The sequence below is a fragment of the Centruroides vittatus genome, unplaced genomic scaffold (assembly GCF_030686945.1).
Source record: "Centruroides vittatus isolate TY-2023 unplaced genomic scaffold, ASM3068694v2 contig_3051, whole genome shotgun sequence".
In the NCBI taxonomy this organism is placed as follows: domain Eukaryota; kingdom Metazoa; phylum Arthropoda; class Arachnida; order Scorpiones; family Buthidae; genus Centruroides; species Centruroides vittatus.
In genome coordinates, this window is record NW_027121959.1 from 27,155 (window position 1) to 50,510 (window position 23,356).

Sequence of the window (23,356 nt, forward strand, 5' to 3'; positions counted from 1 at the left end):
TTTGTTCACTGGCTTTTTATCTCTTGCTCAGCTTTTCATTCTTTTATATATTTTAAATTTTCTTTTTATTTCCTGAAGCATTGATGCTGTACACAAGACAGTTTTATTCATCTTGAACACCATCTATAACAGCATTTCTCAAATGGCGAGTTGTTACCCAGCACTAGGCCACAAAAATAAAATGCCAGGTTGTTTAAAAAGTTTTGAAAACCTAGGTGTCTTGTTTTTTCACAAAACAGAATATGAATATGTAGAACAGGAAATAGAGTTAAGCTAATCATCTGTTTTACCCTGGGCCAAAGGGGCTAAAAACAAAAGGGTTCTCCTCATAGGGAAATGATCCACGAACAAAAAGGGATCTCACCTCAGTCACACAAAGATGGTAGACTACTGATCTGGATACTGAACAGGGCAAACGAACGAGGTAAATGAACAGCTCCAAGCTCAAATTGAAGAATTGACAAGTAAATAACATTGAATCAGAACTATTAAATATAAAATTCAATTAATCAAGATGAAAGATGCACTGCATCTACTGGCTTTTGTTTTACCTACCCACACTTACATTGATTTCCCTTGTTCAGTTTGATAAGTGTCAAGAGAGGGCATTTTTTATTGTGTTTACTGATTATAGTTAATTTTATGATGGATAAGTGGGTAATAAAACAATGAACAATGTGACAGTTACAAACTCTTTGATTAGCACCAATACACGATCGTTCGGTAACTTCGCCGGTTCGAAGGAGATTTTAGCGTTCGGTAACTTCGCCGGTTCGAAGGAGATTTTAGATCGGCACGAATTGACGGTGCATGCGCTGAAAAGCTCACACGCTACGTGTGCGCTTGTCGGCGTGTTTGAGTGTTTATGCGCTTGTAAAGAGTGACCCAAATTTCGGGCAAGTCCAGGGTGGGGACGTTGCATGCCTCTGCTGTTATTGTGAGGATCGCTTCCCAGATGAATATTATTTTTCTATTGTTGGAGCTTTTTAGGAGCGCTGTTTCTGACCAAAGCGGAGTGTAACCTTGTTGTAGAACTTTTTTGGTCAGCTCTGTTGTTTGCCTTCCTTTATTTATATCATCCTGGTGTTCCGCGATACGGCAGGCGATCATTCTTGTTGTTGCCCCTATATATTTCTCTATTTCTCCTGTTGTTGGATTTTTTAGTGGCACCGCGTAGACCCCCGATTTTTCTAATGCGCTGATTTTGTCTCGGTCGTTGCATATGGTTCTGCGTAGGCTGGGTAGAGGGGTCAAGGGGAGCACGAAGCCGTACCGCCGGAATATACGGCTAATGAGTATGGACTGTGCTCCTAGATATGGTAATGTTGACGGTACTATTGCCATTTCTTTTTTGTTGTGTAGCGTGGTGAACGGGTGGATGGAATCGTTCACTCTACGCAGTACATGCGTAAATTTGGCGCCTGTGAACCCAGCGTGTAATACTGCCATTCGTATGATTTCCAATTCATCATTTATTAGGTCCTGCGATGAGGGAAGCAGTATCGCCCTTCTGATGAGAGCTGCTATGGCGGCATTGATATACCGCGATGGTTGGAAGGCGTCAGCTGGAGTGATGTGGGGAATCATGTCGGACTTGTGGTATACCGCAAACCGTGGTCCTTCCGGCGATTTCTGTATCTGCATATCCAGAAATGTTATTGTCTGGTTCCGCTCCTTTTCCCAAGTGAATTTGATGGTGGGATAAACGCTTGATAGTCGCTGCATAAATCGGATAAATTCTTCCTCTGAATTCCCCCATGCTACTAGGATGTCGTCAACATATCGTAGGTATAACAGGGGGTAGCAAATAGTGAGCGGTGCGTTGAAAGTTTTTTGCTCCACGTCCCTCATGACGAGCTCGGCCAAGACTGCAGAGAGAGGGGAGCCCATAGGGACACCCTGTTTCTGGAGATAGATTTTCTGGTTGAAGCGGAAATAATTGTTTTCAGTGACGAAGATCAACGCTTCGCGAATATCTAGTACCTGCTGAACTGTGAGACCTTTCTTAAGGAGCATAGTATTGGCTAGCATTACGGCTTCAAACGTGGGGACGGAAGGGTATAGCGATATCACGTCCATTTTGTAGAAGGTGCAGATGTTGATGTTTGCTCTTGTGATGTTGGCTTCGATGGTGGTCTTGGCTTCTATGGAGGAGGGAGTGACAAATGGTGACTCCGGGAGCAGCTCTCGTAGAAATTTTGCCAGGGCTTTTTCCAGGTGGTAAGTTGGATGCGACCTTTTGTTTACTAAAGGTCGTAACGGCCAGTTCTCTTTATGCGTTTTGGGTTGAAAGAACAGCCTAGGGCAGGCAACATTTGATGGAGGTTCAAGGTGACCAGATAAAGTCAGTGCTAGTCCTGGCAGTGTTGTAATTTTCCTTGCCTTTCGCAGTACAGTTGGCGTTGGATCTCTGCCCATCTCCACTGAGCATGAATGCAACAGAAAGTCATTCGCTCTAGAAGTAAAATCGTTCTCTCTGCATAAGACAAATCTTCTGTCCTTATCTGACATTAAGAGCCTGAGACCATTCGTGGCTAAGAATCGTGTTACTACCTGGTGGTTTCCACGGTTTTTTGGTGCACCTTGTGATCGCTTTGTTGTAGCAAGCTTCGTGAAGACCTCTAGTTCCATTTGCTGATGCATGGGTGTAGGTTGGCAGGACTTTATGGCCGCTAGGGCGGCCGGGACCAGCTGGTCAAAATCGGAGCTTGAGGGAGGGGGGATATATTTCGGACCTCGTTGCAACATGTTATGCACAATCGTGGGCACACTTTCTTCTGTGTAGTTATGATACGGAGTTGGTACTGCCACTGTTTTTTGTGCATACGAAAACTTGAGTAGCCACTGGAGTTTTTTGCTCAGCCTCTTTTTAGTTTTTTGAGTGGCGACCGAAGCTATACTTTGTATTTTGCCTATCTGAGTGTACAACTTGGAGGGGTCACAGACTTTGGAAAATCCCAGATGTGCCACATAGGTTCTTTTCTCCGCTTCCGCGATGCACTTACGTTTATTTCTAATTAGCTTGGTCAAAAGGGACTGTTCTACTTTCGGAAGCGTTCCTCGAATACACTCCGGAAACTTTTTGCGCTTAAGTTGTATGCATTTGGGAACTACTCTTTTGGCTCTGCACGTTAGTAGGAAATGTAGTTGGGCGAGCAATTTTTGCCATTCTATCTGTAATTTCAGCAACGTGAAGAAACAGTTTTTCGCAGTTTCCATTGCTTGTAGAAAATAATAAAAGTTAACTCACGCCAAAGTTGCATATATTTCTGATAATGATCGATTGATGTGCAGCCAGGCACAACTTCTGGAGAGTGACACTAACAAATGATTGCATGATGAGCAGTCCACTATTACAAAAAAGGAGTCATGGAGCCAACAGTATTCTGAGGATTACATACAGTTTACCATTTTCATCAAGGGTGCAGATGACAAACCATTATGTGTTATTTGATATGTGGCACTTTCAAAAGAGTCCACGAAACTTTCAAAATCGAAACAACACTTGAAATTGAAATATTAAAATACAGTAATAAGCCAATAGACTTCTTCATAAATAAAAAGAAAGAATTAATAGCTAGCAAAAAGACTGTCTTTGAATTTTTCTCAGGGTACTCAATCTGAAAATCTTGTAATATGGCTTCTTATGAAATATAAAAATTAATTGTTGAAACTGGTTATCCTCAAACAATTGCCGAGAAATTAATAGCTCCAGCAATGAAAATATTATCATCTCAAATATGTGATAGAAAACAGGAGAATCAAGTAAATATACTGGCACTATCAAATAACACAGTGAAGTGTAGAATCATGGATATGGCAGATAATATCAAAGAAACTGTCATAAGTCACTTAAAAGGGTGTAGTTTTTCTTCACAAGTCAATGAAAGTACAGACATATTGGACAATGCTAATATAATGTGCTTTGTGAGATATGATTTTGACAATACAACTCTCAAAAAATTTCTCTTTTGTAAACCTCTCACTACAAGAACAACAGCTGAAGAGATGTTTAATTTAATTGATAATTACATCAATCAAAATGGCATTAATGGAAGAAATGTGGGACTGAGTAGTGATGGAGCATGCGCAATGGCAGGCGCTAGTTCCAAAGATCAAAGCCATAGTACCAGACTTTGTATGGGTGATTTGCATCATTCACAGAGAAACATTGGCCATCTAAAAAACGCCATTGATTTTAACTACAACTACACAAGTGTGTAAAATTTATAAACTTTATAAAGCATTGTGCAAAGAAATGGGGAGTAAATATGAACATCTTTTACATTGTGAAGTGAGATGGCTATCAAGAGGGAATGTTTTAAAAAGACTTATTATAAGAACATTAAAATTTCTTCATTCATTTCAGAAAAAAGAAGTTTTAATGTTCATAGATCAACATCACTCAACAGCTACAGATGAAATATTTGAATTCAAGGACAATTTTCGTGATGTCAATTTATTAATCAAGATATCCTACCTTTCTGACATTTTTGATTTTGATAATTTAAATCTGACATTACAAGATAGCAATGTAACTGTATTTAACGCGTTCAGCCCTTAGCCCGAGATATCTCGGGCAAGTTGTATAGCGTTACAAAAAATGGGGTCCTTTAGGACCCCTAAAAAAATTTTTTTTTTTTTTTGATTTTTCGGATGTTTTCTAAGTCTCCAAATTTTTTGAAAAATTTTTACCCGCGCGAAAAAATTTTATTGCGAGTTTAATTAACCTTTAATGACACGCAATTAACGCTTAATGGTTTTTTTATGGGATTTTTTTATAAAACTTTATTCATCTTTCTAAAGTTCTAGTGCGTCGATTTTACTTCGGTAAAGTTATTTAAAGCTATTTTCTGATGTCAAAAACAGCATCCAATAGTTTTTTAATTTTTTTAATTAATAGATTTTATTATATATACGTTTAATTAAGTCGGGGGGGTCGGAAATTTCAATTAAAATCGTAATTTTAAAAAAATATTTAGAAATATACCGCCATCTAGTATTCACCCTACTTTTTACCCTTCTCCTCCCGAGAGTTTCATGAGAATGTCCCGCGAAAGACGACACCAGCTGTTCTCAAGGTCATCCAGCTGTGTAAACAATGACACATCGGTGTCAAGTTTCGCGCTAAGGCGAGACAAAGGAAATTATACTTTGAAGCTTTTTCTTCAAAATTAACACATTTCTATAATTTTTTTTTCGTTTTTATGTTTAACTACATTAAAATTAAAAAGTATTTAATTCGCCGGAGTCCCAAGGAGTTAAAGTGCAAGAGAAAATGGAAGCTGAAACAAAAACTTGATTTGTGATTGCATCATGTGGAAGCAGGAAATTACAAAGCTTTTACAAAACTAACAGAATTAAAAAAAGAATATAACACGAGTTCCATGCCTGATGAGATTTCAGCTGCTATCAAGGAACAATAAGGTAGCTTTACACAGGATTGCAAAGTCTGATAGCTGCTTAAAACTTGTCCATCTCGTACACCACATTCTCAGACACTCAGACAACAACATTAGAATAGATTTCCAATGGGTCCCGGGTCATGCGGGGTTCTTGGCAACAAGACCGCTGACCGTCTTGCCAAACAAGCTGCAAAGTCTTCAGTCACTAGTACTTTCAGTTACATTCCTACCTCATACATCAACAAGCAATCTTCATTCTCTGGCAAGACAGCTGGGACCGTGACATCACTGGTAGGCTCACCTACACTTTCATCCCCAAGGTTGACACTACTGTGATTCTTTGCCACTTTTACCCTAGTTACACCCTCACTCAGCTACTTACAGGACATGGCAACTTTAAGCAATACTTGCATAGATTTAACCTTGGGGACAATCCACAATACAACTGTGGTATTCAGGAGGACCAAACACCACTTCACTTAAGTTTTTTGCTGCAATAGGTACAATCACATTAGGGATAGTTTAATGAGAGCTGCTATTCTTGAAGGGTACAACTGGCCTTGCAATCCGCACTAACTCATTCACACACGCACAATGTTCCATCATCTACTCGCATTTATATCCCTTAGTGGGGCTCTTGAGAACACGCACTCCAAGGGCACAGATGGCAACTAGCTTTTCCTTGTATTTTTTTCCAACTGTCAGCATTTAGCTGCCTTTTAACTTGTATTTTAATTATTTTTTTCTGTCTAAATTCGGTTAGTCCTAATTGTTAGTTAGATTAGGGACTCTTAGCTTGGTTTCCAATTAGGATATGATAGGTTAGGTTAAATTAGATTAGGGTTTGTTAGCTTTAGTCCTCTGGTTAGGTTCGTCCTAGGTTATGGTAGGTTAGTTTAGTTAGTAAGTTAATGTTTAAAAAAATAATAATAATAATAAAACAAAAAATTGGGGTCTTGCCGTTGTCTTGTCGTTGTATTGTATTCGTTTCCTTTTCGTGCTGTCTGTCTAGCTGTTAAGTAGTATTAAGATTTGCAATCGCATTCAGTTTTATTAGTATTAAGTAGATATAAGTCTTCCTACTAACAGCCACTTGGCATTAACTTCTACACTTAGCTATTCGTGGCGGCACTCAATTATTGGTGTTCACTACACTCAGGTTTTCTTTTAGACCCTTTGGGGGACTACAGCATTGCAGCATAAAAACTGCATGCCAACATCAAACATAGAGGGTACTGTAGCCATATGCATGCTGTTCAGAGGGATCCTATCTCTCTCTACTGTCTATCTCCTCTCCCTCCTTCTTCCCCCCTTTCCCTTACCCTCTTTTCTGCTGGCTAAACACTTTGTGTACAGCCAATGTCTTTCTTGTATGTATGCTATCAAGGAACATCTGCTAGGACTGAAGATAAGTCTGAAGGAATATTTTCCCCCAATCAACAGTAACAAAGCATGGATAAGGAACCCTTTTATAGTGAATGTAGAATCCAAGACAGAATTGTCAGATTCAGATATGGAGTCTATAATTGAATTGTCATGTGATACGGCACTCAGACCACTGATGGATTTTTGGCTGTCTTGTCAGAAATACTGTTTTACAAGAAAAAGCAATAAAATTTCTAATTCCTTTTGTCACAACCTAAAACTGTGAAGTAGGATTTTCAACATTACTTTTCTTAAAAAATAAATATAGAAACTCACTGAAAGTCAAACTGGATCTAAGAATAAAGTTAACATCTTTTTCTCCAAACCTGAAGCTTCTAGTTAACAAGAAACAGCATCACACTTGTCATTAATAAAATCTTTTGTTTTAGTTTGAATTCTTTACATTTGTGTATGAGTAAATGCTTTATTATAATATATGAAAACTGTATAGATATTCAAATCTATTTTAATTTACCAATAGACCAGTATAGGCAATAAAAGTTTTAGTGGGACCCCAAAAAATCCCCTGAAACTTTTACGGACTTACTACCGACATTTTGGAGTTTCGAGAAGGGGGGAGAAATGAAAAATTACAATTATGAAGTATTGAATGACCTAATTATAAAAGTTCAATGAATTACTTTTTTTGCAAAATTAATAACCATAAATTTTCAAACATAAACTACTACATTTTATGTAAATATTTTAAATTACCTGAATTAATTCTTTAAAAAAAATTATCTAATTTCTGCTGCTTTTTTTTTATTTTCTGATGTTTGTGGGCTTGTCTTTCTTTTGTGGTGAACTTCATAATTGCAGGAAGGTTGACTTTTATTTTCCTCATTTACAGTTGAAGAAATTTCCTCGAGAACTGCACATGCAGAGGTAGAAGCAGTTTGCTTTTCTGCTAATGTAGAAGGTTTTTCAGAGACTTTTATAGGTGACTCATCTGAAATACATGTTTTTAAGTCCTCTTGATATGTTTTCCAACTTCTGTTCATATTCAGTAAGAGATCTTTGTGAATTGGATCAGTCATTGGATTTTTTGAGCCATATTTTTCACATGAGGTTTCTTTAGAAGCCATTAAATCATATTTAATAGTCTGCACTGCATCTAGGGAATCAATCTTAAGAGAGGTTCTATAGTCAGTGACAAGTGTATCCATTAAGTTGAATGCACTTTCCACTAATGGGCCATGGAAGCAGCTAAGGCAGGCTTTGACCAATTTAGCCAATGTAGGATACTTATAATCATTTGTGAAATCATCTTTTAAATTAAAAACTTTAGACCAATATTTATCAATTGTACACTTGACTTGATTTCCACTTTCATCAGATGTGTAGAGCATTTCTTTGGTGATATCAATATCACTCTGGTATAACCTTATTTCAGCTTCTACTTTTGACTTTTCATTATCACTAAAAATATGGGACATAAAAGATGATAATTTTTCAAAAGCTAATATTGTACTGGTTTTACCTCTTAGCTCTGGATCTAATGCTGTAAAACTAATTAGATATGAATTTTTAAGGGGTAATTTCTGTTTCATATGCTGTGCTGTATTAGTATAAGCTTTCATCAGAGAAATTTGGAATTCTTTTGCTATTGGATGATTTTTTGATAATTTCTTCAGGAGAGTGGAAGCTTCTGCACCAGTAAATATTACTTTGCTAGGTAGATGGAATTCTGGATTTGTGACATCAACCTTTAATAAATCATTATAAGATGTGCACTCTATATTTTCTGGCTTCATAAAAAAAGAGAAAAATTTTGCCATCAATTTATAAATACTGGAATGTATTAAATGAAGCATTGGTTTTTTTGTTTCAAATAATTTAATATATGTGTTGAACTCTGGTAATACTGCTGAATATAATGCCATATGCAATAAAGTTTTGTTTTGCATAACAAATAACCCATTTAGTATTCTTTTTTTCCGAGCTAAAGCATCCTTTGTGAGTTGTTGGGAATGCAAGCAAGAATACACCCCTTCAACAATTTTTTTCTGAGCTGCAGAAATATTTCTTTTATTGTATACAGTTTCAACATAAGAAAAATAATCCCCTTTATCAGTTTTATCCAAGTAGTGAAAATAAAATGCAATAAGAGCATCCCACAGATCTTTGATTCTTTCTAAAACACATAAAATGTACACCCACCTATGGTCTGGTCTCTTCAAGGGCTTAAGTTTTTTAATGGCAAGGGATTCACAGATTTTGAAAAAATTTTCTCTTTTACTGCAGCTTTTCATATCAAAATAGATGTCATCAAACAAATCTTCTAAGTATCTATCAAAACATGAAGCAAATTTTTTTGCACAGTTATTAGCTGTGTGACATGTGTCACCATCAATATCTAATAAGTGGGGTGCTTTGTTTGATCGTAGTCTGGTTTCAACACCCTTTTTTTTCCACGCATGGTGTTACATGAGTCCATTAATACACTAATTAAGTTTGCCCATGGAATATTATTATCTTCAATAGTATTAACAACTGCTTTAAAAACAGCTTCTGAATTGCAAGATTCCATCTTTAGAGATGCAAAATGATGAACTACAACTTCATTTTGATTGTTGTCATAAAACTGCACCAATATTGCCAGTATACTTTCTTGAGCATTGCTAGTACTTTCATCCAAATTTAGAGAAAATGGAGTCTCCTTTAAAGTTTTAATGATATTTTCCTTAATAGTTTTTGCGAGCCCATATTTCATCTTATAACATGCAGTAGTCCTGGACATTTCCAACGAGTTTAGTGCCGTCTGATCGCGGCTCAACTGTTTGCAGAGTTCAATTAAATTGGGAGCTACATTGAAAGAAAGAGAATTCTCGGCGATAAACGAAGTTATTAATACCTCTTGGCGTGCTTTTCTTGTCACTATATCCAATGGCCGAGCATCAGTCTCCAGTAAGTCATCAGTATTTTTTGAATTAGCATAATTACTTAAAGTCATTGAATGTCTAATGCACTTTGAATATTTTATGTGCGTCACAGTTTTAGAATGATTTGTGAAAGCCTTGAATCCTTCCCCACCATACTTCAGCAGTGAGTTACAAAAAACACAATATGCTTGTCCAGCAACATTTATTTTCTTGCACCATGTGCCGATGGTATCCCCATTACCATCTCTCCGTTCAATCCAATTCCACCTAAATGCATTCCGGACACCTTCTTCTAATTGTATAATATCACTATTTATATCGAGAAATTTCATAGTGAAATTCTCTTGCGTACATAAATAAAAAAATATTTCAATAAACTTGTTTATAATCGATCAGCGCAAATCGCAACCGTCAATCTCGTAACGGCCAAATCGTAACGGTCAACTCTTTGATAACAGGTGCGTGTCTGGGAATTGTAACGGATAAGTTACGGCGGCGCTGATCGATTATAAACAAGTGAACACATCATTAGACTCTCCTGTACATAAATAAAAAAATATTTCAATAAACGAAACGAAAAATTTACACGTGCATCAATAAATGAAACGAAAATTTTACACAGCGGAGAAAAAAAAGTTGCGAAGCGATCAATGACAAATAGCTAATACGGCGAAAAATCCCCCTTCTCTACTTATTGGCGCCACGCCAGGAGAGATAAGACCTTTGAACCCAGAGTCACGTGATCGCACATCTGGTCGAACGAAGTCTCTCCCTTTTTTTTCTGCCGCGCCTACTTGCCGAAAAGAATCCAGAAGAGAATGTCCGAGAACCGGGGGAATGAGTCATAAAGGAGGATGCACGACCACACAAGCGGCAATCCGTTTACATTTCGGCGCATGCATTCAGTATTCAAGATGGCGAACGATATCGACACTCCGCTATCCACGTGTTTACAAATTTTGTTTTGTACCGTTTGTTTTATTTAGCTAGAAGATTTCGTCGAAGATTCGAATGAATATTTTGGATTAGAGATATCGTATTGGCAAGAATCTTGCCGAGATATTTTGTTGGATCGATAAAGAACTGATGTACAAAATAGGCTTATTCTTCGATTAAGATCTCTCGATAAAGAATACTATTTCGAGTAAGATTCGGTTGTTTTGTTCTTTGAATTAAATAATATATGATTACTGTATCTGTGTAGAATTTGTGTTAAATTTATTATTCTTTCCTCTTTATTCTGATGTTAGTTATCTCGGTTAACCGCGTCGAACTTTCCGCCATTAAAACACCACGTGATAGTATTTTCTCACGTGACTGCCAGACGAAATGTTATTGGTTGATAGAAACGCGTCTTGGCGGCGGCCGCCGCGAAAGATAGAATTCGACCAACTTTCGCGGCATGAGAAAAGCGGCACGAAATAGACCTCCGCGGCGAGAAAAAGTGACGTCATTCTGCCGCTTTTCCTTGCCGCACCGCATGTGTGCATCCGGCTTAACTCGCAATAAGGAAAGAACAAAAAAGAAGTTTTTTCCCCCTTTTCACGCATTATCACTGCCTTTGGAGAAAGAAAGGAAAAGTTTTCACCACACACACTGACCTTGCGTTTTCTGCTTTCAAAGCAAACAAAATTACCCAGATCAAAATAAATAATTCATTATTATTCCTACTTCCTTTTGAACGACGATCCCCGGAATTTCCGGGTATCGAAGTTCAAAATCCCCGGAATTCCGGGGTTTCCCCGGAGCACAAACACCCCTGTAAACACTTTGTGTACAGCCAATGTCTTTCTTGTATGTATGCTATCAAGGAACATCTGCTAGGACTGAAGATAAGTCTGAAGGAATATTTTCCCCCAATCAACAGTAACAAAGCATGGATAAGGAACCCTTTTATAGTGAATGTAGAATCCAAGACAGAATTGTCAGATTCAGATATGGAGTCTATAATTGAATTGTCATGTGATACAGCACTCAGACCACTGATGGATTTTTGGCTGTCTTGTCAGAAATACTGTTTTACAAGAAAAAGCAATAAAATTTCTAATTCCTTTTGTCACAACCTAAAACTGTGAAGTAGGATTTTCAACATTACTTTTCTTAAAAAATAAATATAGAAACTCACTGAAAGTCAAACTGGATCTAAGAATAAAGTTAACATCTTTTTCTCCAAACCTGAAGCTTCTAGTTAACAAGAAACAGCATCACACTTGTCATTAATAAAATCTTTTGTTTTAGTTTGAATTCTTTACATTTGTGTATGAGTAAATGCTTTATTATAATATATGAAAACTGTATAGATATTCAAATCTATTTTAATTTACCAATAGACCAGTATAGGCAATAAAAGTTTTAGTGGGTCACAAATGAGAAGTATAAAAATAACCGGGCCATGGGAAAAAAGTATGGGAAACCATGATCTATAATGTATTGAATTATCACTTTCTTTTCAATGCTGTCTTGGCTTTTAATCTGATGCATGGCACAAGTAAATTGATGAGTATGTTCATCTTGCCTCTTCTCATATTTCATGACTTGTTTGTGTATCAGAGCCAGTGCCGTAAGTAGCCTTTTATGCACCCGGTGTGAACGTCTGTAACTATGCCCCAAAACTTGGTCCAGGTCATTTCTGTGCCCTCCCTCCAGGGTCTACGCCCTGTGCCTGGGCACTGCTGGCACCGCCCTAGTTATGGCACTGATCAGAGCACTATTCACTTTTAATTTAAATTTTCTTCTGAAATAATTTTTGAGGACTTTCAACTAAACAGTTTCTTTTTTGTACATTATAAATTTTTTCAAATCCTTGTAACATTTACCTACTGTAGAGAAGTCTTTGAAGACTGTTCCATCCAAAAAATGCTGTCAAATTATCAAAATCACAACTCCACTCTTCTACTTGAAGCATATTGCCTTCAGAGAAATAAGTGATAGTCTTCCAAATCTCTAATTGTAAAGTTATTATCTTTCAGCAAACTTCTACATCCAAGATAAATGCAATTTTTCTGCATATCATGTTCAAAACTTAATTTTTCTGAACGCATATCTTTTCATCAAAATAATTTTCCTTCTATTCAATTCTTTTTGTTAATTTTCATATTAAGACTTTCTTTCAAGTTTGCTTGTTATGCAGCTTTTAATCTATCACATAGTTCAGACTTTCTACTTGTAATAGATAAATTTCATTTTTATAAATGTTCTGAAAGATCTGCTGTTTGAAACATTTCTACTTCTAAATTAGATCTCAACTTGTCTATTGCATTCTTTCTAGTAGCTGCAGTCTTTGTCATATAATACTTCAACTGTTGCAAGTGTCTACAGTTGAAGTGTTGAACAATTGACTATGAAATCTTGTTGTCTTTTGATCTCAACACTAGTGTCTTTCTATCAATTATCTAGCCTTCACTGTCAAGGTTGTTGTGAAGGCTAGATGTGTCCATTTCACACTTGTCTGAATACTTGTTATCCTTTTTATTTGACATCGAGCATTAAACTGTGTGCAAATTGTGTCTATTTGTTTCTGCTCAACTGTATATGACATATAGTCAACTTTATCAACATTTAATATTAGAACAGATTCCAGATCAATTTGTTTCTATGTGCACCAACTTGAAAAAAGGTCATACATCTTTCTAGTGTCTGCCAACTATGTTTGTAACCACCTCTAGAACAATTACTATTTTTCAGTACAATGCATAATGCATGAAAACTAATTTTTCCTGAATGATTTCATATAGTATGAAACTTCCAATTTTATACAATCATAGCTTTAAAAGATTCTAAAACACAATATATCATATTTATTCTAATGAACAGCACAGTTGCAAGATGAAAAGTTATATTGTCTATTGAAAGAAAATAAGCTTATTGTAAACTGAAAAATTTACATTCTATTCAGCATTGTCATTGTTACATCATTGAAATATGATGTGTGTGTGTGTGTGTGTGTCAAGTATTATATTGTTGTTCAAATAATAAAGTGAAAGTTACCAGATTTATTCCATTAATAGTAATAATAATTACATTCCAATACCCAAAGAATAAAAATAATAGTTGCTTTCTAATCTGAAAAAAATTGTAGATAGTGCACTGTTTATTAGAATAAATACAATATATTTATATAAAATTAAAATTTTCAAAAGTTCTTTCTTTATAATGTTTAAATTAATTAGAAGAATAAAAATAGGATAATGTGAAAACATTTGCCTATTTGTATATCTTCACTGCTAGTTAATTTCTCTTTATACACTATAATATTATAACTTAAAATCCTCAAAGAATAGCTTAATTCATCAGTATAATCTCCACAACAGAATAAAAAATTAATAAATTTAAAAAAAAAAATATTTCAATAAAAGCAATTTTGAATAATCTTACTCTATCTTCATCAATTATGGGACAATCATAGATATCATCATATCCTTCATATAATTCATTTGTTTTGGCAACTTCCCCAATGTTTATCCATTCCAAACCAGTTCTTTGACTCAATTCTGCACATAGTGTAGACTTGCCTGTACCAGGAGTACCTAAAAGTATACATAAAAAATTTAATTAATTCAAAATTTAAAAAAAAATTAAGTTAAATTTCAGCACATTCATTATTTTTGAAATTGATTCCATCTTAATAAATACTTTCAGATCAGACTGATTTATTACTATCTTTTACAGAATAATTTTCTTATCCATTTGAAAATCAGCAATTGGGAATAAAGAAAGACTATATTGGTGTCACAAGAAATGTAGCTGTTAGACTAAAGGAGCATAAGTATGACATTAAAAAAGGGCACTGTAACACAGTTTTGTCCAGTTTGGCCTAAGTACAGCACTCCATAGTTAAATGGAATGAAGCAAGTTTCCTCAAGACTATGCATTCCCCATTGTTAACAATAAGCAAAGAAAAAATTGAAATTTATAAAAACAAATTAATGGATGGTTGCATAAATGCCAGGGATGCAGATGGACTACCTTCAGCATGGAAATTCAGAATGAAAAAAAATTACAATATAAAAGTTCTTAGTTTGCACTGGCCCTTATATTTTGATGCATTTATTTTATTTTATTTTATTTTATATTTTGTTTTAAGTTTTAAATGTAAGAGTTCAAACATTCCTTTTTTTGAAGAGGCATTCAAATTCAGTTATACCTGAAGATGACCTATTGTATTAGGTTGAAAACGTAGGTGTTTTAGTTTTAATAAACATTTCTCAGCAGCAGAAGGTGTTACTGTTATTTCATTAAGTTATTCTACAGTTTTGAATTTGAATATAATAGCCAATAACAAATACAACATTAATGTTTCCTTGATGTTCAGAGTTGTTACATTTAGACTTTACAACTTTATTTTAATTATTTTCAAAATTGAATCTAATGAATTGAATGATTGATGCCATTGAATCTTAATTTCTACATGCTCACCCATAGTTTTTTTAAATAGAGAATTTGAATTTATGTCAATAAAACTACATAATTCTGTTAACATAAACTTGATCAATATTTATTGCAAATAAAGTAAGCTATATATCATTGTTTTTCATCGTATCAATCAGAATCTCTTCATTTTCTGTATTAGGCTCCTCTAAATCAACACTGGATTCTAGATGCTTACAGTGACCTACACGCAATCATTCTTAGTGACATTTAAAATGTTGGAAATTCAACAATTCTTAAGTGCAGTACAGCTTTTTCTGGGATTGCAACCAAGTACTTATGATTTACTGTAATAGACAAATGTGTTTGAGCTAAGTTGACCACTTAAGTATTTACTATAACAAATATTGGTCTAATAAAACCATTATGATGATGCAATGGTATTGGTGTCAGAGAAATAAGATGCATGGCAGCATAAGTTGCTAATTATGATGTATTACGCTGAATCTAATTTGCCATTGAATGTAAGATATACCTTATTTTCAGAGATAATAAAAGCTGGAAAAAATGCATCTTAAATTTGAGTAAATACAATATATTACATTATATATGGTGACCAAAGATCATAACTTCTAATCAATATTTATTTACAAAAAATATTTTTAAATGTCTAGAAACTACAGATAAGAATTAAATACACTTAGTATCAACATTAATAGAAATATTGGCAAACTAAAAAGTTTGAAGCAAGCTTATCACTCAGTTTTTATTGTAATGTATATGGAGTATAATAATATTAACTTTTAAAACATATATAAATATCACTATAAGATTGTAATTTGCTTATCTAATCAAAAGTCTTTTGTACTGTTTCAACAAATTAAATATTTTTCCTGTATGTTACTTTTTTAATTAGACCAAAAGAAACATTACAGCATTGTAACAAACTAAAAAAACCAAATTCTAGAAATATACTTTTTTTAATTATCAAGTTTCTTCAGTTTACTATTTAAATCATTAACTGCAGAATAATAAAGAACATAAAATAAACAAAAAAGAAAATTTACATACATAATTAGCATATTAAAGCTTATACAATACTATTTATACATAAGAGAAAGGCACCAGTCACCACATTGGACATCTTTAGCATTACCTTAATGGTACTCTAAAATTAACTCAAGTACCTCAGTACATTAAGTAAAAATTTCTTTTTCCAAAAGTAAGACTAGTGATCTTTATAACATCTTTCTTAATTATTCGCAATAAATAGAGACCAAGATTAAATAAATTCACTTTATTTGACTATTTAACAATGCATTTTGAATTGGTATTTTTCAATCCCTCTTCAGGCTACAAATTTTAAAATTAAAAAATAATTTTAAGAAAATATATATTAACAAAAAACAATAATTAAAATTTAAATTTACACATATACAAAATGAACCTCACGGCTTCAGTGTCTCAGTTGTTCTGTTACACTGCCCGACTTCACATATGCAAAACCTTTTTTTAGTTATTAAATTAAAACAACTAAAAAAAGACCACCATCACCTGTGATTTGGCTTGAAAAAGACAAATGACTCAATTACTTATTTTAAAATTTATCAAGTGAAGTTTGAGAATATCAGTTAATGCTATGGTACATTTATGAAAAAATCTTGCTTTTTTTTAAATGTTTACTTCATGACTGTAAAGGCAGATGTATAAGTGGCAAAATTAAGGTAACATTGAATGCCAACAACTAGTGTCACCAATCACATGACCTTGAGAATTAAAATGGGTGAATGGACAAATCTGTCATCAACGTTCAATGTCACCTTAGAGATTACCCCGAAGAACTCTGCTTCTACTGTACTATTTTAGATGTGGTTTTTTGTGTTCTTTTGTGGAAAATTGAATATATTTTTAGACTCATCTAAAAATTCTCTAATTAGCTTTGGAATAGGGAACCTAATCCTTGCACCCTGTGAAAATGGGTAAGATCACCTATAATCTAATAATCTTAATCTTTGCTATCATTACTTTTTGCCCAAGCAATGCCAAACTCATCTGCTAGTACGTAACAATGTAATCGAACTGTAAAATTTCATCATCACAAAAAATAAATATCGAATTCCATAAATATCAGACAGATCTACCAATTGCAAACACTGCAGATATTTTTTAGTATTGTAAATGCAGATCAAAATTACGTTAATTTTTTAATAGAATTTCCAAAATATAATTTTGTAAATTCTATAAAAATAAAATAATGGTATAATAATAATAACAATAATAAATGCTGTCATAGTAATTTATAAACATTCATTCGAACAAACAATAAACGACTCCATTAATTAATATCTTCACCGACTACGCAAATGGTGATGTAATTTCCGATAAGTATTTAACAATACGTTAACTTCCAGAAAAACATTTTGTTTGCATATCAAGAAAAAAAATACATTATTGTAACGGTAAGGTTAAATACAATTAACTATGTTAAAATAACTGAATATGTTTTATAATCGTATAAAAAATTTTAAGCACGTGGTCCAAATAATATTCGGTTAAAAATGATTTTACTTATAACAAATGATTTAAATCATACATTTATTTCATTTAACTAGAAGCACATATTGAAAATCTTATCATATAAAGTATTGTAATTCATACCAGTAACAAGCAAATTAGGAAGGCATCTAGTCCATCCGTTGGTAGTCATGTTGATTGTGTTTGCTTCTCCACGTGGCTACTCGTGCTGACATCTACATAAGGTCAAAATTTCAATAAATAATTTAAAATTTTAAATTATATTGAATAAATATACTTCAAATAATTTTTTACATGAATTTTAAAACTTTTAAGAATTTATTAAATAATAACTATGAATAATCATATATTTTAATGTTTTAATTAAATATCATTACAATCCGTAAGTCAAGAACCTCAGGCCGGATGGCCGAGCGGTCAAGGTGGCAGCCTACCGCTCTGGGGGACCCGAGATCGAATCCGAACGGGTCGAATAATCCTCAGGAATTTTTCGGGGGGTGGTCCGTTCAAATATGTCGGGCCCCGTCCATCACCACCCGGTCGCCCCATTGTGGGTCTGGCCGAACCCATAATGGGCCTACTGTAAAAGGCTCTCTTAGTGCCCACAGGGCGGAAAGAGTTAAAAAAATAAAAAATAAATCAAGAACCTCAAGGTGACAGCTAGGGTTTCTCAAACGGGATCCCGGGGTTCCCAGTTGTTTTTTTAACCGGGAAATCCCGCAAATTTCTTAAAAGTTCACCTTTTTCTTTATTTTGTGTTAAGGTTGGGAAAATTTTGCAAATAGAAAGCTGTCAGAATACATTTGTATTTATTAATTTTAAACCTACTTATTAGTTTTTTAAATTTTTGCTCGTTATGGCATGTCACAAATGGTCAATAGTGAGGTTGAGGCCAAAGTTTTAAACGTGAAAACGTGTACGTCGGACGTTTAGCGCCGCTTTCCTGTAAGCCTAGAAATTTGATAATGGCGTTTGGAATGTCGAGCATGATTCCAATGACTAACCAAACACCATTGTCAAACTTCTAGGCTTACAGGAAAGCGGCGCTGAACGTTTGACGTACACGTTTTCACGTTTAAAACTTCGGCCTCAACCTCGCTAATAATCAATACGTAGCTTATTTGTGGCAGGACTCTGAAAATTCTTTACTTGTCAGAACTCGTAATATCTGGAATAATTGTGCTTATGCTGTCTTAATTTTTAACCATGACCAGTAGCTTCAATAACTGCGTAACTCCAAGTTTTGCAAATTGGGCAAGGATACAAACGAGTATGAAGTCTGCAAGTATGGAGTTTTTCTCCATAAACCTGATTATTAAAGACGAACGAACTGCCGAATTATTCGGCTATAAGCTTGATGTTTCTATTAAAGCAGCCGAGTTAGACAAATCAAGAATACTAGGAAGCAAAAGAAATACTGCAATCTCGAAAACAAACTAGAAATCTTCCATGATACAGGTGAAAACACACATAACATCTGTCTTCTTTTAAGTGCATTAAACACGATAACGCGATTCCACTCATATCAATTGAATCAGAAAGGACATTCTCGGAAGCAGGACTTTTCATTACTAAAATAAGAATCAGATTGTGTGATCGGAGTATTGACCATTTTGACTTTTTAAAATCTTATTATAACAATTTACAATAATATTTTGTATTATGCTTTATTTAAAAAACGAAAATTACTTTTTAAGTTAGAAGTTTGATCTAAGTTTTTTTTTTTTTAATTTTCAACTCAATTCAAAGCATTTGTTGTTGTTGTTGTTGTTGTTGTATGCAGTTTCCAGCAAACTTTAATAAATTTTTTGCTATTTATGAAAATTTCTACGTAATTCAAAGGTAATTTTTAATATATATCTTACACAACATTATTAATATGATTTTTTAGGTTGCAAAACGTATTAAATTACTTTAAAAAATAAAAAAATTATTATATCGTTTGATTTCAAGATATTTTGTATATCTTAAAAATAATTAATTAATTAAAAAAGTGAACTGTGTCCCAGGATTTCCCGGAATTCCGGGACACGGTTCACTTTTTTCCCGAAATCCCGAGACAAGCGAAACACCAGGAAATGGGAAACCCTAGTGACAGCCTACCGCTCTGGAAAACTTGGGATCGAATCCTGACGGGTCGAAAAATCCCCAGAAATTTTTCGGCGGGTGGTCCGACCGGATATATCGGCCCCCGTCCCTCACTAGCCGGCCGCCCCATTGTGAATCTGGTAGAACTCATAACGGGCTTGCTAGAAAAGGCCCTCTTAGTGGCCACAGGGCGAAAAGAGTTAAAATCAGGTCAAGAACCATAAGAGTTATGTTGATCTTTAATTTATTCTTTTACGAAAAAAGCATGGCTCTGAGTAAGGAGGAATGTATTTGAGTTATTTTGATGGTGGAGATCCACAGTTAATGAGAAGTCGCCCAAAGAGTTTAAAAGACTTCCCATTAATCACACACAGACTGGCCGATTGAATAAAACCACTGAATATTAGTAGTTAATCGTGGGTTCACGCTTCATCAACAGACTGACCACGTGGAGTTTTTCTTCACGTTTGTAACACCTAAATAGGGGATAGTTTCCTATAGAAAGTCTTCCCTGGAGGCATCGTCCACACGTAAACAAATAAATCAAACAGTTTTAGACTAAAGAGGATTACAATTGTTTGTAAAAAAATTCGGATTTCTTCGCAGAGAGATATTTTTCACAAATAAACAAAATAAAATTTTTCACAAATCCACAATGAAAAAACTAAATCATTTGAGGAAAACAATCACAAAATCGTTTGGGACTGGATTATCTTCTTTTTCTTTTTGAAGATAAATTATAACTTGTATGATAGAGAGTATAACTTAAGAAAGTTATGAGAGAAATTTTCTATTTGACATGAAAGAAACTCTTCATTTTTCAAATGAAAATGCTCTCATATTAATACTTTTGATGAAAATGATAATTTAGATAAACATGGACATTCACATTTTATCCACACAATTATACGCCATATTTTTTCCAATACATTTATTCTGTTCTTGCTTTACCTTTGTCTAAAAGTTTCTTGATCCACTTTATACTTGATGAATCAAGAAATTTTTACGCAAAGGACGAGATAGAATTTTTATTCAATTCAAGGTGTTAGAGGATTCCATCAGTATCCTGAAGAAATAATATGGTAAAAGCATATTCTTGAAACAATTATTATGCCGTTTTTTCTTCCCCGTGGGCACTAAGAGGGCCTCTCAAAGCAAGCCTATTATGGATTTGGCCAGACCCACAATGGGGCGGCCGGGTGATGAGGGACGGAAACCGATATATTCGGTTGGACCACCCGCCCGAAAAATTTCTGGGAATTTTCGACCCGTCTGAATTCGATCCCGGGTCCCCAGAGCAGTAAGCTGCCACCTTAACCGCTAAGCCATCCGGCCTCGTAATTGTGTTTTAAATGAAGGAAATGAATGAATTTAATTTATATATTTTCTATAGTAACCATCTTACCATAGAAAATTCGTACAAAATTCAAATTTATTATCATTTTAAAAATTTTTTATTAAAATGAAATTATATGTTACATTTTTCAAATTAAATTGCATAGATATCCGAAAGAAAATAATAATTATAATTAAAATTGCGCCATCTACATAAATAAAAAAGATTACATATTTATCTTTTAAAATACTTTTAAAAAATATTTAAACAAAGGTTATAAAAATAAACGTTAAAAATTAATAAATCTAAGAAATCTTAAACGCCATTTATAATAAATTTTCGTGAAAAGCGGTCGATTTTGATTCTTTGAAATCGATTATCTTCTTCGTTAGGAGCGGAGAAAATGGCGGATTTAAGTGTAAATAACGGTTGGGTCGACGGTTATAGAAAATTCTTGTTTATTTACGATAAGATTCGCAAATGTTGAAATTAATTGTAACAAGATCGTTTCCTTTTTTCAAATATATTAGTTTTATGCATTTATTTTAAAGGCGTGGCTTCCTTTGTCTGATTTTCAAGAAAGAAATTTTTGTAAAGGTTTGTCGCTCTTTATTCTTTATGTAATTTATATTGTCAGATGTTTATTCACATATATAAACGGAAACATATTAAGATCGAATCACATTTGTTAGAAATTAAAGCTTTTAAACCCTTCTATACTCCGTTTAAATTAATATAACACGGGTTAAAAGATTTATATATACAATATTGGCAGCGATATTCGCGATTATAAGTTAAAACACGTGACTTTTTTCATTATTACACGAAATTGATTAATAAAAATTGTGTCAATTTCATCAATAATGAAAAATTAAGTTATTTTTTAATGTTTTATAACTTTTTTTGTAACAAACGTTCATTCGATATTTGATACCCGGCTAATTTCCTGACACCTTGTACTATGTAAAATCATTTAAAAATTACATTAAAATTATTCCTAAATTTATTTTTATATATGGGAAAAGTGTTATATTCATTAATCTTACAATTTTGTAGAATTTAAAATATTTCTTTGTTATTTTCAATGGAATTAAAATGTTCTGATGTTGCCCATATTATTATCATCTTCCCTCCTCTACTTAAGATTATTCAAATTGTATTAGGGTGCAACTATGCAGATGTGAGTGAGAATATGTGGCGAGAAGAGGCGAGATGTGATGAATATCAAACCCTGTCGGATATGTGCCAGAACCAGAAATTCGCTCATGCCAGCGAGATTTCTCGCTTCTCGCTTCTCGCTTGTGCGTGTTTTCCTTTGCGAGAAATATATCGCTCGCAACCTCTCACTTGCTACTAAATTTGCGTCTGCATGGTCGCACCCTTACTGATATAATTTGTTTATTTCTAGTCTTTCATTCATTAAATATAGAAATTATATGGTAACTTTTCTACAAACTAAATTTTTTTTTTTTATTAGATTATTAAATTTTGTTACTTCAGATTTTTTTGAGAAATGTTTAAATTTCTTTTATAAATTTCATGAAAAGTAAATTAAATGATTATTAAATATAATTGATTTAGTACCTGTGATATATTTTCTGAAGAGGAATTCCAGGAAGGCGTCCAGAAAACGTTCGTTGAATGGAATTTATTTATTTCACACCGGTCAATAGGCACAAGTGAGTTCGATTTATATATTAAATATAATTGATTTAGTACCTGTGATATATTTTCTGAAGAGGAATTTTGACTTTTTGAAAGTTTTCATAAAAAAATCTATATATTAATTCATTCGAATGAATTAATATAAAGATATTTTTGAGGTTTGGTTTTATTTAAGTGCAATCAGAGAAGAATATATTAATTCATTGGATGCCAGTTATTTTGTGTTTACCTAGTCAGCTTTATGAGGATGCTTAGTTTTTTTTATATACTTATATATCTATTCCATTTGCTAACTATTATACATAGGCTGCTTTTTTTTTCAAGCTCCAATGGTCCATTAAAAAAAAAACAAGTGTAAATAATAAAATAAATTTATTACCAAAAGTTAGGTACAAACATGATTACTTTTTGACATAATCACCGTGAAGATTGAGGCATTTGTCATATCTGTGGATGAGCTTTTCAATCCCCTTGTCATAGAATATTGCCGCCAATAACTTGAGATCGTCATTAGTCTCGAATCTCTGCCTGCCTAGCCACTTTTCCAGTTCAGGAAAGAGGTGGAAGTCGCTCGGCGCTAAATTGGGGCTAAATGCTGGGTGTTTAAAGGTAGTGAAGACTTCCACCTTTCAGACTTCCACCTGGCTTAAAAC

General features: G+C 33.9%; 3 protein-coding genes across 11 annotated transcripts in view; 1 reads left to right on the forward strand and 2 right to left on the reverse strand.

Moving 5' to 3' along the window:
* Positions 1-17,836, reverse strand: part of Ak6 (adenylate kinase isoenzyme 6) — a 28,837-nt gene extending 11,001 nt beyond the window's left edge. Inside the window, exons 1-2 of the mRNA XM_067267520.1 lie at positions 17,738-17,836; positions 14,087-14,238 (exon numbers count right to left, since the gene is read on the reverse strand). Of these exons, the coding sequence (XP_067123621.1) occupies positions 14,087-14,238; positions 17,738-17,786 (201 nt within the window). The 5' untranslated portion in view covers positions 17,787-17,836. The remainder of the gene's footprint in view (positions 1-14,086; positions 14,239-17,737) is intronic.
* LOC136972875 (uncharacterized) lies at positions 7,568-8,380 on the reverse strand. Its single transcript, XM_067267519.1, has one exon. The coding sequence runs from the start codon at positions 8,378-8,380 to the stop codon at positions 7,568-7,570; it is 813 nt and encodes a 270-aa protein (XP_067123620.1).
* A 3,570-nt stretch (positions 17,837-21,406) lies between the features above and the next one.
* The window catches only part of polybromo (protein), a 137,016-nt gene continuing 135,066 nt past the window's right edge, over positions 21,407-23,356 (forward strand). For 4 of the 9 annotated variants that reach the window (XM_067267523.1, XM_067267529.1, XM_067267528.1 and 1 more), the window contains exon 1: positions 21,408-21,635. The gene's annotated coding sequence lies outside the window, so the exon portion shown is untranslated. Of the gene's footprint in view, positions 21,636-23,356 lie in introns of all 9 variants that reach the window. The other 5 variants (XM_067267530.1, XM_067267524.1, XM_067267531.1 and 2 more) reach the window with 2 other exon arrangements.